Genomic DNA, 17,980 nt, shown 5'->3' on the forward strand with positions numbered 1-17,980 from the left:
CATCGCTAACTTTTACATTATGCCACCGAAACTTGGTGCACTCGCAGCACAGAGCGGTGAGGGAGCTGGCGTAAAATCATACCGCTATCGTGTACCATTTTTGCGCAAGTAGAAAGAGTGCGCAAACGGGAAGATAACAAGATCAGAGATTTAGTTATGTATAGATAGATGTGCAAAGTGCAAGAGTGAAATTCCTTTCTTACAAACAGTCCAGTATCGTCATACCCAGCCCACATCCCCGATTAGCAAATTGTACATGAAATAGTCTACCGCTCACACATGCAAGAAGTGCTATGTTTGCCACCGTCATCATATTCACAGAAAGCTGATAGCAAATAAATTTCCACATTTTTCAACACCATAATTTATTTTACAACCAAACAGAATGGAAATATAATCGCTGCAACAAACGTTTACAGAAAATTTAAACCTTCCATCATCCATCTCATATGAAGGCATGAGAATAGGTATATGCCTCAGATCAATAATGTCCACATTATTATTTTAGATGAGACATTCATTGAAACAAGGATCTTGAAAGATCAATTTCACATCAAATACTGGCAAGACGCTTAATATTCTGTTAGAGATTCAAATCAGTGACCACAAACACCAATCTTGTATTTTTGGATTAGAGTTCAATTGTAGGCAAATATTTGCTCTTTCCTTTGGTTTACTAATCCCACATAAATTTACTTTTAGCATGTTCATTCACATGTGCATGATCTCCATCTGCCACTATTACTCAAAGGCTCTCTCAGAAGAAAGTAGGTGAAATCATACTGATGCTTTCAAAGTATGGGTTAAGGCACATTGTTTGAGGAACAATGGAATGAAAATTACACTTTGTTAACCTAGACCCACTCTTCTTGAGATGAAACCAATACATTTCAACTTGGACACTAATACACTGTAACCAAATATAAAAGTCAAACAAGCTGTTGTCTGAAACAAGCTGTTGTCTTTTTCCCCTTAGTTCAGCAGCGTTTCACACTAAAAGTTACCCTTATTTACCAATAGCAAAAACCTGTCAAGGCAAATAGTTGCTTCCAAGGATTCTATTGCTATGAACCATGATCAAGAAAAAGGCATAGTAAAGATCTATATAATGCAGCATCCTAATAGTCATGAATCTTGATGGTTCAGCAACCGGCTCACTTACTGCTGCAACTCCAGAGCTTGCAGTCAGAGCCAGGACCCAGAGATAGACACACAAAGTGCTGGGGTAGCTTAGTGGGTCAGAGCATCTCAGGAACAAAAAGGATAGCTGACATCTTGGGTCAGGAACCTTTTACAGACGAAAAGATGGAAACAGATGAGGGTGGTGGGAGGAAGAGAATAGAAGCAAGAAAAGACCAGGACATATCAGGGCTAGCAACAAATTACCTCAGGCAAGGTGATTTCCCTGGTAGGCCAATTGTTGGCTAAGGAAAGTGACATTTTGAGTTGCGATCCATATTCAGACTGAAAGGCAGAGGGGTGGGGAAAAGAACTGGAGGCGATTCTGGAGAAATAGATCCAGGACCCAGATCCCTTGTACATTTCTGGCTACCTTTAAAATTCACCGGGTGCATCAGAAAATGTATTATTCTACTGTGAAACATGTAAAACACAAAGTAAACATGGTTTTGATTATTAATAGAAGTATCAGCAAATCTGCTCATGTCACTACTAAAATCCTGAGAGTGGCAAATTACCAGTTTTACCGAACTGCACATACCTTACCCAGAAATCTGATGATACTTTTTTCAGCTTTGAATTATTATGATCATCCTAGGGCAACATGAACCATACTTTGACAATAGAAATAACTTATTTGGACAAACAGTATAAATGAATAAAATAGACTTATTTACTCATTGAAAAGACTTTAAATGACACATACAAAAAAATTATTACAACAGTACAAGGAGAGAACATTTTTCAGATACTGTCTTTTCAAAATACCTTGGCCATACAGAACAGTTTTCAATTACCAAAATGGCATATTGGCGTGTCCAGTCAAGGACATTCATCTCAAGGATATACATCCTCATATAAATATGTCACTCATGAAAACGGCAGCTACCTTAGTCATTATTTTCCAAGGTTACCCAGGTTAAAGAATCACACCTTTAGATTAGAAAACCAAAGCCTACTCTTGGAAAACAAAAGCTTATCAGTTTTTACATGAATTGTGCAGGGTGTGAGGGGGGGAATACCGCATTTATTAGATAGATTAAGCCGTGTTACAAGTTATAACTGAGTTAGCATATATTAACGAAGAGCCTGTCATACTGACTAACCTGGAGGAAATTTCAGATTAGCTGAATACATGATGTGCTTTGGATATTCAGAAATCCTATCTATAAATGGCATTGGAAAATAATACACTTGATTGCAAGGTTCACACATAATCCCGTGACATGGGCCAATAATCATTCTGGGATAAAAATACAGTACAATTAGAACATACTGTCACGATCTGGAAAGGAAAAATGTTTCAAAGGACTAGCACCGAGCGTCTCATATCCTCCCTCTCCCGGAACACAATTTAAATAACTTAAGTTGGGAGGTGCAATTAGTTGTATAGATGGGAGATACAGGTTGCAGATGAAATATAAATTAATATAATATAGGAAAGGACAAGCTTGTTCAGAATGTTTAAAGAAGTTGCAAAACTATTTGCCATGAACTAGCTGAATTTGTGTCCATTACATACCAATGCAAATCAGTACAGGAGGTATAACTGAATCATTCTGCTGATTGGGGTGGAACTAGAATCCAGAAAATTAGAGCCAAACCATATGGGAAAATAAGAGGTATTTTTAACACAAAATGTTTGACTCTTGAAAGACCATGGCAAAATGAAATGAAAATGACAGATTTTTTAAAAAAGGTGCAGGGTTTGCAAGGGATGCGAAACAATGACAGACATGGATTAGTTACACTAATTAAATAATAGAATAGGCTGGAGTGGCTGAATGGATGCCTGTTCTTATAGCAGTACAGAGTGAAAGACGATTCAGCCACAAAAATCTCAAGGATGCCGCAACACACGATTTGGCATAACTAATCCTTTTATCCATTTAGAACATTGCCATTGTGATTGGGATATGAAATAAAAAGGAGGGAATGCGTTCTGCATAACTGAACATCAAGGGCGACCAAAAAGTACGGTTTACAAAATACGTGCCTATAAGCACGATTCAGCAAATCCAGCTTCTCCGATGATTCAGAATCCATCAGACCACTTTCCCTGGCAATAAGAACTAGAATAAACAGACTTGCCCCGAGGAATATGAAAGGCACAGTGTAAAAACGGATCTTCAGGTAGATCAGTCAAGCTACTGTTAACATTATAAACCAATTAAGGAAGTAGAGCGCTCCATAGAAAGGTGTCCTCAACATCTACTTTGTTGTAAATCTTAGACCAGGCCATTCCTTCCCATTTTATTTGGGAAGAATTAAATAAGAATGACAACAATCACCAAAGAGCTTTTAATTTTCATTTAAAATGGGAAACTTTCAGCTAAAGTAAATGGGCATATTTGATTTTAACAACTTTTAAGAGCTATAAACATATCACCAAACAAGACATACAAATTACAACCTTTTTATGCAATGCTACACAATGTAAAAATAGTTTAAATATGATACCCTACCACAACATTATTAAATCAACACTTAAAATACATTTATCCAGTCACACACTTCTCCCTCCAAACACACACAATGTAGCAGTGATTGAGACAACTACTTTATTTTTAAACTCTTATATAACATACATATTTTACAAAAAGAAATATATTCCTCAATATTAGTACATTTTTACAACTGTTAAAAATGAACAAACAAACCTTTGTGCGTGAGGAAACACTTAGATGCCAGAGCAACAATCTGATGTCACCTGAACAGACTGTTAGTTTGGTTGAAAATCATTGCACACAATTATGGTAAAAAATAAAATACCCCTTTTTATAAATAAACCTACTTTTAACAGGTATGTTCATGTGAAATAACCCATGAGGAAATCCTTCACACCAATTAAAAATAGTTCAGACAAATATAATAAACCAAGTACATTAAAAAAAAAGCTACCCAACAATGCAATGCCACTTTAAATAAAATAGATTAAAAAGTGCAAGGCAAGATCCGAAGTTTTTTTAGGCACATCCATCTGCAGAAGCAAGCTCAAACTACAAATTCCAGTTCAGTTTTAATGATTTTTCAGAGGTTCTTGAATTGCGAAATTTTCTTTCTCTTCCCTGGGGTGTCGATGGCTCAATTTCCACCAGTGCATTAATTGTGTCTCAGTCTGCCTTTCTTTGTTTTAGCAGGTTTGGGTTTTGGGATATATTGATTATTATCCTGATATTCTAGTTCTTTACGGAAGTAGTCAATTGTTTTGTTTAGGCCTTCTTCCAGGGGAACCTATGTGGAGAAAGCGAGAGAGGGGTGAAAAATAGCAATATATTTAGTATTTATTATTTTCTTTCATGTTTATGGTTTATTATGAATGCCCAGAGGCATTTGTGAAATGCGTACCACCAAAACCCCACATACCTATTGCATACAGTCATAGAGGAAAGAAGCAGGTCCGCAGCCCAACTCATTCATGCCGACCAAGATGTCTCATCTCAGCTAGTCCCATTCCCTCGCGTTGGCCCAGATCCCTCTTCACCTTTACTAACCCTGTACCTGTCCAAGTGTAATTTAAATTCTGTTCTTGTATTTGCCTCAACTACCTCCTCTGCCAGCAGCCTCCAAGTGAATATTATAATCAAGATGCTGCTGCAATTTTTGATAATCATCTTTACTATCTACGATGCCACCCACTTTCGTGTCACCTGCAAACTTGCTAATTGTGCCATGTGCATTCTCATCCAAATCGATGATATACACCACAAACAGCAAAGGGCCCAGCACTGATCCCAGAGCCACACCACCACTCCAGGCCTCCTGTCCAAAAAACAACATTCCACCATCACATTCTGCTTCCTTCCATGAAGCCAATTCTCCATCCAGTTGGCTATCTCTCCCCGAATCCCATGAGATCTAACCTTCCAGAGCAGTCTACCATGCAGAACCTTATCAAATTCCTTGCTGGTCCATATAGACGTCTACAGCTTTGCCCTCAGCAACCTCTTTAGTTACTTCCTCAAAAAACAGATTCGTGGAAACAATCTCCCACGTTCAAAACTGTGCTGACTATCCCTAATCAGCCCCTCTAACCAAGTGCATTCCCTCAAAATCTTCTCCAGTAACTTGACTACCATAGAAGTTAGGCTCACTGGTCTATAGTTCCCAGGCTTTTCCTGGCAACCTTTCTTCAATAGAGGCACAACATTAGCCACCCTCCAGTCTTCCAGCACCTCACCTGTGTCGAATGATTATTCATTTATCTCAGCCAGGGCACTTGCAATTTCTTCTCTAGTTTCCCACAGTATCCTCAGATACATCTGATCTGGCCCAGTAGTTTTTATCCACCTTCATACACCTTTACGATGTTCAACACCTCCTCAAATGCGACACTGACTATCCTCAAGACGCTTCTATTACCTGTCCAAAGTTCCCCAGTCTGCACAGCTTTTTCCACATTAAACTGAGAAATAATTAAGGGTCTTGCCTATCCCCTTCAACCCCACACAGAGGGGACCACATTTGTTTCTAAATGGCCCAATATCTCTGGTCACCCTCTTTCCCTTAATGTACATATAATCTCTCTGGATTTCCATTAATATTATATGCCAGAATTATCTCCTGCCCCCTTTTTGCCCTTCTGATTAACTTCTCAAGTATGCTCCTCAGTTCCTGAAACTCCTCTAGGGATACACTTGATCCCAGTTCCTATCGCTGTCCCATGCCCTCTTTTTCCTGACCACACCCGGTCTGGATTAACTCCATTTGCCATTTCTCTGCACGTATTTCCAACTGGTCCATATCCTGCTGAGTCCTTTGACAACATTTCTCAATATCCACAGCTCTGGCAAATTTTGTGTTTGCAAACTTAGTAACCCGTCACAAACAGGGTCCCAGCACTGATCAATGCAGAACACCACTGGTCACAGAACATCAGTCAGAATGATTGTCCTGGTCCGCCTCTGTGGGCACATCTTGAGACTGATTGTTTGTAGAACTTCAGTAGTTCAGCAATTCTACAGTTTTGTAGAATTAGTTTATAGAACTAATTGACCATCATTTAGCATATTTCTGGATGAAAGCAGAAATCCCATGGCTAATCCAGTCACATGTAAATAGCAAATGTGATCTAGGAGACTCAGACAGAAAAACTAATTGTCCTGGTAATAGCATGATGCTGCATGATTTACTAGCGAGTGTGCAGAGGAATCAATGCATCCTTACCACAGGCTCCCATCCGAGCAATTGCTTGGCTTTTTTAATATCTGGATTTCTTCGTTGGGGATCATCTTGTGCTTCTGGGAGTGACAGGATTTCACTTCTGCTCCCTGGTGGACAGAAAATTAACACAGCTTTTTTTTTTAAAGATGCTGTCGGTTTTGAATTGGCAGAAGATTGAATGATGTGGCTTGCTTTTTTCAGGAAGTATGTTAAAACTGTGGCCTTAGAGCTCAAATATCTTATAACTTTCTCCATAATCATTTTGACTCCAAATTATTTAGTTTAGTTTAGAGACACAGCGTAGAAACAGACCCTTCACCCCACCGAGTCCATGCTGACCAGTGATCCCTGTACACTAAGCCAAAATCTTAATTTCTAATTAATATGCTAGTTAAAAAAGACAAAGTGCTGGAGTAACTCAATGGAGCAGACAGTATCTCTGGAGAACATGGGTTGGTGATGTTTCTGGTCTACATATATTTATACACACACGCGCATTATTAACATGAAGTACCACGGTAAACGTGCATTATTTTAAAACCCCTTATTAAAAGACAAATCCTCCACCAGGATCTTTGATAGATCCATTGACAACGCAGAGGAGAAGGGAGCAAAACAGCCTGCCTTCAGCAGTGATGTGCACTGGGATATGCACTGCCTGGTTTAACTCCTCTTGGAGGAATATCTGCCCCAAAGTCACCCCACCACACGCTGGAAGTGTCTGATGTTGATGACAAAATGAAAAAGGTTTTATGACAAAAAAGGATAATAGGAAAATATTTTAAACAGACCTCAGTGGAAGTCAAGGAAAAAAAAAATCACAAACTCAAACAATTAGCAAGATATTAATGGAAACAAAGATTCCATTAAATGGTTTTACGGGCTTATAAACTGGAAATAAATAATTGAGAATATTTGTTGCAATTTTGAAATTGAACAATATACACAGATTGCTGCAGAGGATTAGAGGGAAGAGTATGTTTATATCTTTAGTCAAACATGGACTAAATGGCCTATTCTCCTGCAATGACATTCCTTCCCTCTCCAGATTACTAAAAGTAGCAAAAAGGAAATCTTACCAACAAGGCTCCGAATTAACTTGGCAAATTCCAGAATAGTGTGTTCTTCTGGATTTCCCTGCAAAAAGTAAACAGACAGCTTGCTCTAAATAAAACAGATAATGTTTAAAGCATTTGAACACAATTGGCAATATAAACAATTTTATTTCCACTTACTACATTTGAACAATTTGATATTAATGTTAATTGTTTGAATGTACACTATCATACATTTAATTTAAAATATTTGAAACTATTTATGGCAAATACAAATCCATACTGATTATTGTCATTTGAAGCACTCGCCACACATATGCATGTCTTGCGGTGATGCGCTCAATAGTTTACGGGATAATTGGATTGTTTATAAAGCAGATTACACGACGTATTAAACAATGTGTGTAGGAAAGAACTGCAGATGCTGGTTTAAATCGAAGGTAGACACAAAATGCTGGAGTAACTCAAAGGAACAGGCAGCATCTCTCTCGACAAGGAATGGGAAGGGTCTCGACCTGAAACATCACCCATTCCTTCCCTCCAGAGATGCTGCCTGTCCCGCATATTAAACGATATTATATAGTTACATGTATTTCAAAATACATTAACAAAATAATATTGTGTAATTTTATATAATATATATTATATTAAATAACAGACAAAAGTCATCATTTTTGCCCACCACCAAACACACTCCCTGCTACAGTTTCATCTCCCTCCTATGTTATTTGTCGGGTTGAAATAGTCCAAGTACCACCTTCCTGCTGTGCGAGAATCAAATTCAGATTTAATCTCAAGACCACTTCACAGCGGAATTCTCTTTTGAAAAGCATTTCATCTCTTGTTAACATCCTCTCCTTGATCTCGCTATCACCCCGAAAGCATATGCAATCCCTACTAACTTCCAACTACAGCTTAATAACCCCCCCCCCCCCCTCTCCCACCCCCATGTGTTCAGCAAATGAGAAAATGTATGCCAAATAGAATAAAATGTGGAGTAGTGGAAGGTTATTTACTTTTGTGGCAAGAATATAAAATCAAATTATTTCAGGTGTGCTCTATTATTAAAAGCATTGGGTCCTGTCAGAAAAATTACAAAGTTTGCTTACAGGTACAGAAGGCAATTGGATTTTTTTTTTCTAACAAAGAGGAAAGGCTTACATAAGTAGGAATGTGTTATCACATTTGTATCCATCCTCTTGCTACCTCTGTACTTGGCTTTGGTGACATCACACCCAACAATGCACGGGGTGTGTAGGGAAATACTTGGCAGTCGTGCAGTGAAGTTTTGTGGATTGATAAAGGAAGCTGCCTTATGTAGAAAGGCAAGCAAAGTGGGGCATACACTTTCCAGTTTAGTGGCAATTTGATGGAGACATATTCAGACTACGAGGGGTAGACAGAACAGATCTGAGATTGTTTCTCATGACAGAGTCGGGAACCATAGGGGATTTTCTAGGGATATGGATTGAGTCTTGGATGAGCAAGAATTAGGGCAGGTTGCAAATCTCTGGATATCTTTACCCTAGATTCCAAATTATGAAGTGACATCAAGGCCTAAATAATGGATTACAAGCGAATCAAGACTAATAGGATTTGGGCAGGAAAAATCGAGTTAGGCCAGGGAGCAGAACCACTATGATCTTTCAGAATGGTGGAGCTGGTTCAAGGAGCCACATGTCTTCCACCAACCTCTACTGCTTATGCACTTCTTTATCTAACAACATTGCAAGATTACTTTCAGTGATTCAAATAGGTGCCATCGCCTTCTCAAACACAATTAGATCCAAGAAATGAATGTTAACCATTCAGTGAGAATCTACCCATTATCAAAAAATTGAAGGTCATCTACCCAATTGTACAGTCTGTCATCTTGCTATTTCCATAAGAAATTCAATCTGTGAAAAACAACATACTTTAGGGAACTGCCCTATGGGCTTGTTTAATGGCTGTTACACAATATTACATAATAATTAAGTGACAAGTAAGTTAGTGCTTACATCATTAGTTGTAGGTGAAATACAATTAAGAGTTTGAGATGACTGAATTTTTTAAAATTTTAGATTACAAAACTGTAATCAAAACAGTTATTATCCAGTCTTAAGGTTATAGCAATGTCAAATATATAATTGATTTAAAGTGAATGCTCAGACTATGATTCTCCAAAAAAACTTTACATACCACATTAACAGGACTACTGACATTACTGTTCATCAAAGCCACTAATCCATTCACAAGATCACTGCAAAGAAAAATAAAATATTAAGATGAAAGTAGCTGCATTTTCTTTCGGCATATTTATCTAAAAAATAACTAAACTGAAGTAAGCATTATAATTTTAAAGAAAGTAAACTTAGATAAAACTAGACAAGAAGCTACCTGTGAAATTCAACAGCTTCTATAACTTCTTCATTCTTTGAAATGACAAAATCATCTGACACATTCACTTCAAGTTTCCATCGATGTAAGTTATGTGGAATAAAGTGGCTTAATATGATATAATGACCAATAAAACATTGCTTTTATGGTTTTAATATTCCATAGAAATTAAGGTTTTTGTAAAAACATTGAATTTGGGTGAACTTTTCAATTTTGCAACCTTACAGCGAGGCACGGAAATCACTATAAAAAATATAGGGGGGGGGGGGGGGAACACAATTTCTTGGCAGGTGGACGCACACACACGCGAGGCTTTGGAGGCTTCAGCCGTGGGCCCTGTGGACGGTAATTACGGGAACGACGGCTCAGGCTTATGGCCAGCGCGGAGAAGAAGCGCTAAATCCAGCTCAACTCTGCCTGTCTTGCCGGTTAACCTACAGCCCTGCCTGGACTGACGGGACACTAGTCCGGAGCCATAGAGCTAGCGCAGCTTCTCCGCGCTGGCTGTAAACCTGGGCCATTGTTCCCGTAAGTCCAGGCAGGGCTGGAGGGTTAACAAGCAGAGTTGAGCTGGATTTAGCACTGCTTCTCCGCGCTGGCTGTAAGTCTGGGCCATCGTTGCATATAAAAGAGCATGCAATTCAAGCACCGCTCTATGATCTTTGCTCCACCAGGACGTCTTCCACCTCCAATCACCACGCTCTATCCTCAGTCCCGCCCCACTACCGCCTCTGACCGACACCACCGTCCTCCAATCATTGCGCTGAATCATCATGTCCCGCCCCCGCTGCCTGCTGAATGACGTCTCTCATCCAATCAGCGCCCTCGATCATCAGTCTCACCCACACTGTCTCGCGGAAAGCGGAGATTTCACCCTGTTTGTAAAATCTGGATTACAAAAAAATGGGGGGGGGGGGGAGGGGAAAATCGTCCCATCTCTCAAAACAGGAGGGGGACGTGTGCCCCCCCCCGTGATTTCCGCCCCTGTTTACAGCACAGTATGCACCATATACAGGGCCCTCCATAATGTTTGGGACAAAGACCCATCATTTATTTATTTGCCTCGGTACTCCACAATTTGAAATTTGTAATAGGGGGGGGGGGAAACACGTGGTTAAAATGCACATTGCCAGATTTTAATAAAGACCATTTTTATACATTTTGGTTTCACCATGTAGAAATTACAGCAGTGTTTATACATACAGGGCACCATAATGTTTCGGACACAGCAATGTCATGTAAATGAAAGTAATCATGGTTTGTATTTTGTTGCATATACTTTGCATGAAATGACTGCTTAAAGTCTGCAAATCATGGACATCACCAGTTACTGGGTGTCTTCTCTGATGATGCTCTACCTGGGTGTATTTGAGTCATCTTTAGCTTATGCTTGCTTTGGGGGCCAGTCCCCTTCAGTTTTCTCTTTAGCATATAAAAGGCATGCTCAATTGGGTTCAGATCGGCTGATTGATTTGGTCACTCAACTGACCATTTTTTAATCTTTGAAAAACTTCTTTGTTACTTTTGCAGTATGTTTGGAATCATTGTCTCACTGTAGAATGAACCACCGGCCTTTGTTTGTTTGAACTTGAGCAGATAGGATGTGTCTATACACTTCAGAATTCATTATACTTCTACCATCAGCAGTTGTATCATCAATGAAGATAAGTGAGCCAGTACCTTCAGCAGCCATACATGCCCAGGCCATAACACCCCCACCACCGTGTTTCACAGATGAGGTGGTATGCTTTGGATCTTGGGCAGTTCCTTCTCTCCTCCATAATTTGCTCTTTCCATCACTCTGATATGTTAATCTTTGTCTCATCTGTCCACAAGACCTTTTTCCAGAACTGTGGTTGCTCTTTTAAGTACTTCTTGCAAACTGTAACCCGGCCATCCTATTTTTGCGGCAAAGCAGCAGTTTCCATCTTGCAGTGTAGTCTCTGTATTTCTGTTCATGAAGTCTTCTGCGGACAGTGGTCATTGACAAATCCACACCTGACTCCTGAAGAGTGTTTCTGATCTGTCGGACAGGTGTTTGGGGATTTTTCTTTATTGTATTGAGAGAATTATTCTGTCATCAGCTGTGGAGGTCTTCCTTGGCCTGCCAGTCCCTCTGCAATTAGTAAGCTCACCAGTACTCTCTTTCTTCTTAATGACGTTCCAAACAGTTGATTTTGGTAAGCCTAAGGTTTGGCTAATGTCTCTAACAGTATTATTCTTGTTTCTCAGTCAAATAACGGCTTATTTGATTTTCATTGGCACAACTTTGGTCCTCATGTTGATAAACACAATAAAAGTTTCCAAAGGTGATGGAAAGACTGGAGGAAAGACTGGGTGCTGAGAGCTCTCTTATACCTGCATTAAGATGGCAATTAAACACACCTGAGCAATTACAAATGCCTGTGAAGCCATGTGTCCCAAACATTATGGTGTCCTGAAATGGGGGGGACTATGTATAAACACAGCTGTAAATTCTACATGGTGAAACCAAAATGTATAAAAATACCCTTTAATAAAATCTGACAATGTGTGCTTTAACCACATGTGATTTTTAAAAAAAATTACAATTCTCAAATTGTGGAGTACAGAGGCAAATAAATAAAAGATGTGTCTTTGTCCCAAACATTATGAAGGGCACTGTAATATTGCACCAGGGCATCGGAAATGTCCTTGTTCTTCAGGGAACGGGGATTCCCCTCCGCCACCATAGATGAGGCTCACACCAGGGTCTCATCCATACCCCGCAACACTGCTCTCTCTCCCCATCCCCGCACTCGCAACAAGGGCAGAGTCCCCCTAGTCCTCACCTTTCACCCCACCAGCCGGCAAATACAACAAATAATCCTCCGCCATTTCCGCCACCTCCAACGTGACCCCACCACTCGCCACATCTTCCCATCTCCCCCTATGTCTGCCTTCCGCAAAGACCGCTCCCTCCGCAACTCCCTTGTCAATTCTTCCCTCCCGTACCACCCCCTCCCCGGGCACTTTCCGTTGCAACCGCAAGAAATGCAACACCTGTCCCTTCACCTCCCCTCTCGACTCCATTCAAGGACCCAAGCAGTCGTTCCAGGTGCGACAAAGGTTCACCTGTATCTCCTCCAACCTCATCTACTGCATCCGCTGCTCTAGATGTCAGCTGATTTACATCGGGGAGACTAATCGGAGGTTGGGCGATCGTTTCGCCGAACACCTCCGTTCAGTCCGCAATAACCTACCTGAACTCCCGGTGGCTCAGCACTTCAACTCCCCCTCCCATTCCCAATCCGACCACTCTGTCCTGGGTCTCCTCCATTGCCAGAGTGAGCAACACCGGAAATTGGAGGAACAGCACCTCATATTCCGCCTGGGTTGCTTGCGTCCGGATGGCATGAACGTTGAATTCTCCCAGTTTTGTTAGCCCTTGCTCCTCCCCTTCCTTAACCCTCGAGCTGTCTCCTCCCATCCCCCCGCCCTCGGGCTCCTCCTCCTCCCTTTTTTCTTCCTTCTCCCCCCCACCCCCCATCAGTCTGAAGAAGGGTTTCGGCCCGAAACTTCACCTATTTCCTTTGCTCCATAGATGCTGCTGCACCCGCTGAGTTTCTCCAGCATTTTTGTGTACCTTTGCTTTTGGTTCATTTTGTTAAATACCATTCTTTCTATAACAGTCATCAATTGCTATCAATAAAACTTTCAATGATATGAAGTTCTCTGGCTCATGATCAGTACCACAGAGCGTCTGCTAGTTACATATCCAATAAATATATTTCTAAGACATTAAAAGCTGGCAAAGGCAATTTGGTGCTGGAATTGCACTAATTTTACAGACAAATAATTTATAACTATAATGGCTCAAAGACACAACAATGCACAATAAAATCTAACTATATTTAGGACAAAATAAATCAAATTAAAGCCTAGGTTTCTGGAGAGGATGAAGACTTCAAATAACAACTTTAGTGACGTTATTAATGCCATGAAATTAAACAAAAGGTAGTTCATAGTATTGTATTGCATTCCATCTTGCTCATATCCTCTAAGAATACAAACAACTTTAGTTACCAAGAATTTTTTTTTACAAAATAATTTAGGAACTTTCTGGAACAGTGGTGCCCGGTGCAGCAGCGGTAGAGTTGCTGCCTTACAGCGTTTGCAGCGCCGGAGAGCCGGGTTTGATCCCGACTACAGGAGGTGTCTGTACGGAGTTTGTACGTTCTTCCCGTGACTTGCATCATTTTCTCTGAGATCTTCGTTTTCCTCCCGCACTCCAAAGACGTGCAGGTTTGTGGGTTAATTGGCTTGGTATAAATGTAAGTTGTTCCTAATGTGCGCAGGATGGTCTTAATGTGCGGGGATCGCCGGTTGGCGCGGACCCGGTGGGCCGAAGGGCCTATTTCAGAACTGTATCTCCAAATTAAAAAAAACTAAATTGCATTTAGAGATCACACTACACAATGCTTGTTGGTGAATTGCAACAAATGTGTGCAATAGCAATTTACAATTAAAAAAAGCAAAAAGGTACAACAAAATTGTGAAAGGATGTCAAGTTTTTAATGCTATATGTTAAAATGACAAGAAAATTAGGATTGGATGCCACAATGCCAGCAGTTAATGCTGCAAATATGACTATCAGAAGCTGCCCAAAGGTTAAACAGGTTAAACAGAATTTTAACTAATTTTGTTGCCCTTTAAGGAAATTAAAACACCATGTTCAAGAAATTACAAAACCCACAGTCCTCTACGGGGAGAAAAGATAATCAAGCTAACACTAGTTAGTTCACTTCCTCTTGCTTCATTTCAAATGAAGCCTGTGGTCACAAGATGATTATTTTATTGCAATGAATGGGCATGGCCATATCGTTTGCAGAGTAGGGATACCTCCTCTGGTTATCTTTGGTATTGGGACTGAGATTCATAGAATCAGGACTCGAGGCTTGGGATGTGTATTTGATTCCATTTTGATCAGAACAAATTAATGACAAAGAACATGAACGTGCAGTTCCACTAATTCCTTCACTTGAAAATGACTCCCACATTAAACCCCAACGCAGTACCTCAACTCCCAAATCACTAGCTCATTGTTTGGTATCGAAGCCAGCTACAACACTTCTCAGTTCCTTCCTTCTCTCGACATCTCCCACTTGGATCTAGTTATTCTGCCAAACTCCTTCCTTTGTCATGCTTGGGTCAAAGGATCTGATTTTTCTAAGTTTACTATGCACAAAATGGTTGATAAATTAAATTGATGGACCGGTGAAAACATTGATGAATTGACCATGTCTTACCTCACATACTGGAAAGACCTTGTTTGAGAGCCTGAGCCATAAACCTGTGAACACAGGAGGAAAAAAATGTATGTATGTATAAATAAATGTATGTAAAAACATAGTCCAGCATCCCTACAGTATTTCATAAATTGAATGCATTTTAACACCTAGTAATATTTTAGAAACCATGATACTCTGACCACAGGAGACTGTAGATGCTGGAATCTGGAGCAAAAACCCCCCCAAAAAAAGAGCTGCTGGAGAAATGTCAACTATCCATTTCCAACCGTAGGTGCTGCCTGGCTTAAAGTTCCTATTCCTGCTATCTTTTTGTTTAAAATCAAAAAGGTATCTTGCTAACAAAATATTTGTCTGATTAAAGAGATAAGTAAATTTTATTTATATAGCACGTTTAAATCAACTCGCGTTGAGACCAAAGTGCTTTACATAGAACAAATAAGTAGGATTCCGTACATCCATAGAAAAATTAAAAATAAAGAAAAATGACACAACACATTATAGAATTTAACATGAACGTCCCCCCACAGCAGAATAAAAATGTTCCACTGTGGGGAAAGGTAGTAGAACGTTCAGTCCTCTTCCTCTGTGATCACCGGAGGTCGGGGCCTATTTGTGGCCTCCGCAGCCAGTGGCCGCAATGGCAGCCCAATGTTTTCAGGCCCTCTTGCCGGATGATGAAGCTCCTGCTTCGGGAGAAACACTCCTCAGCGGCTTGGAGTGTCTGGAACAGCCGCTCCCTCCCCGGAGACCGCGGCTCCCGATGGTCGGAGCTCAGACTCTGGCAATTTCGCCGAGAGATCCCAGGCTCCGTGGTGTTTTAAATCCAGCGCCGCCCGCGGCTGGACGCTCCGGAGACCGCAGCTCCTCGATGTTGGAGTCGGCGGTCACAACACTCTGGAGCTTACCGCACGGCGACCCGGTAAGGCATCGCCCGCTCCGTGATGGTGCCTCAGTGCTGCGCCGTCGCCGAAGCTGGGGTTCTGGCCGGTCCCGACAGGAGACGCCACTCCAGTCTCGATGGTAGGACGCGAGGAAGGGACAAAGAAGCAGCTCGGAGGGAAGCCGCCTATCCGAAATAAAGTTTCCCCCTTCCCCTCCCCCACCACATCAAAGAAGACCTCCGACAAACATTTTTTTTTTTTTAACAGGACTTAAAATAAAAAATAAAAAGGGTGAAAGGACGGACTGCAGGCAGAGCAGCCATACACAACGGCGCCCCACTCCTGCAGTCCGCCATCAAACTAGGTGAGATTCCTCAGTCCAGTCAAAGCTAGCTAAAGTTGAATCTCCTAGAACTGAAGGCAAATTCCTGACCTTTCTGAAATTGGCTGAAACAGCAGGTAGAAAGGATTAATGGACCTGTACTCAAATGGGCAGGACATCACCAACTGAATCCATCAAGCATTACTGTTAGAGCTGCATCTATTCATTATTTTCAGACGATGGGACAGACAGGATAAAAGGACAAACATCGTTGTGATTTTAAATAGTTAAGTAGCAAAAGTGTGACACAAGTTCCCCACCCCACCAAAGTTTGCAAATTCACATTGGAATTGGAAGTAAACATCATGGTTATCAATGGACAATAAATATCAAAAAAGGAGATCCAAAGTTTTGTAGCTCATACAAGTTAAATATCATGAAGGGAATCAGAAGAGAGTTAAAAGGCAAGTAGAATGCAAAAAGTCGAAGTAAAGCAAAGTTGCGGTTGGACATGTACTATCAGACATTCTGGGTGCTACACCTTGGGAAAACAAAACTGGCCTTGGATGAGCATAACTAGTTCGGCAGGTTTAAAGATTTTTGTAAATCAAAAGGTACCAGGAAACAGTAATGGAAAGACAGGTTTGAAGATCTCCTGTTCGTATGCTTCCAGCTGACATTAAATTAGTACAAAGTGGGTGGAGGACATTGTGAGACACACCAACAAGCAAAACATTGTTAGGTGGAAATCAATGTGATCAAATTGAAGATAATCTACTTTAAACAAAGTTTTCTAAATGACAAGGAAGAGCCATAAAAATATTTTTTTAAATAACAGACGGCCTCGCATAAAAATCAAAAAGAAATGAAAATGTTGGCAATCCAAATCAAGTGTTTCAACACATCATTGACACAACTTTCAACAAGAAAAATATTTTTGATTTATGATTTCAGATGTTATTTAGTTTAAATCTTTTTATTTGAATTTTGAATTTAACAGCAATTTGCATACATACAATGATAACAGACAGTGATAATCAGGACATAATTGTACAACAGTATGTAAACGACCCTCAAAACCCTTACCCTTACCCACCCTCGCCACCCGGGGACAAACGACACTCACATACGTACACATCCACACAAATACGATTTAAAAATAAATAAATAAATAAATAGATAAATAGATTTTAAAAAAGTAAAAAAAAAAAAAAGATTTGTGGGGAGGGAGGGGTTGAGGGGATAGCAGCTGCAATAAGACAGAGCTGTGATAGAGGGCACTCAGTCCTCTTCCGAGTCCAGAAACAAGTTAAGAGAGTTAACAAGTTCCAGGAAAGGGTTCCATGTATCTAGGAATGTCTTGGTAGAGCCTTTGAGAGAGAACCTAAGTTTTTCAAGCTTTAAGTTGTAGAGCACCTCCTTGATCCAGTGGGCGTGTGTCGGGGGACAGGTAAGTCTCCAGTTAAGCAAAATCAGTCTCCGGGCTAACAGGGTTGTAAAAGCCAGGACCCGCTTCAACGCAACAGAGAGGTTGGTGTTGGGGGGAATACCCAAAATAGCTGACAGTGGGTTTGGTGGAATAGTCTGGCCATAGGCTCTGCTTAGCACGTCGAAAGCACTCCTCCAAAAGGTTGCTAGCTTAGGGCAAGACCAAAACATATGACTATGGTTGGCAGGGGATTGATTGCATCTGTTGCAGGTGTCTTTAACATCGGGGTATATTCTAGATAA

At 40.6% G+C, this 17,980-nt stretch overlaps 1 protein-coding gene across 2 annotated transcripts in view; it reads right to left on the minus strand.

The window, feature by feature from the left end:
• Window positions 1-344: 344 nt before the first annotated feature.
• Window positions 345-17,980, minus strand: part of uxs1 (UDP-glucuronate decarboxylase 1) — a 51,832-nt gene continuing 34,196 nt past the window's right edge. Inside the window, exons 11-15 of one of the 2 annotated variants that reach the window (XM_033022620.1) lie at window positions 15,044-15,087; window positions 9,579-9,639; window positions 7,422-7,479; window positions 6,346-6,449; window positions 345-4,413 (exon numbers count right to left, since the gene is read on the minus strand). In XM_033022620.1, coding sequence (XP_032878511.1) covers window positions 4,282-4,413; window positions 6,346-6,449; window positions 7,422-7,479; window positions 9,579-9,639; window positions 15,044-15,087 — 399 coding nt within the window. In that variant the 3' untranslated portion in view covers window positions 345-4,281. The remainder of the gene's footprint in view (window positions 4,414-6,345; window positions 6,450-7,421; window positions 7,480-9,578; window positions 9,640-15,043; window positions 15,088-17,980) is intronic. The other variant, XM_033022621.1, reaches the window with a different exon arrangement.

Source organism: Amblyraja radiata, chromosome 6 (assembly GCF_010909765.2).
Source record: "Amblyraja radiata isolate CabotCenter1 chromosome 6, sAmbRad1.1.pri, whole genome shotgun sequence".
Taxonomy (NCBI): Eukaryota; Metazoa; Chordata; class Chondrichthyes; order Rajiformes; family Rajidae; genus Amblyraja; species Amblyraja radiata.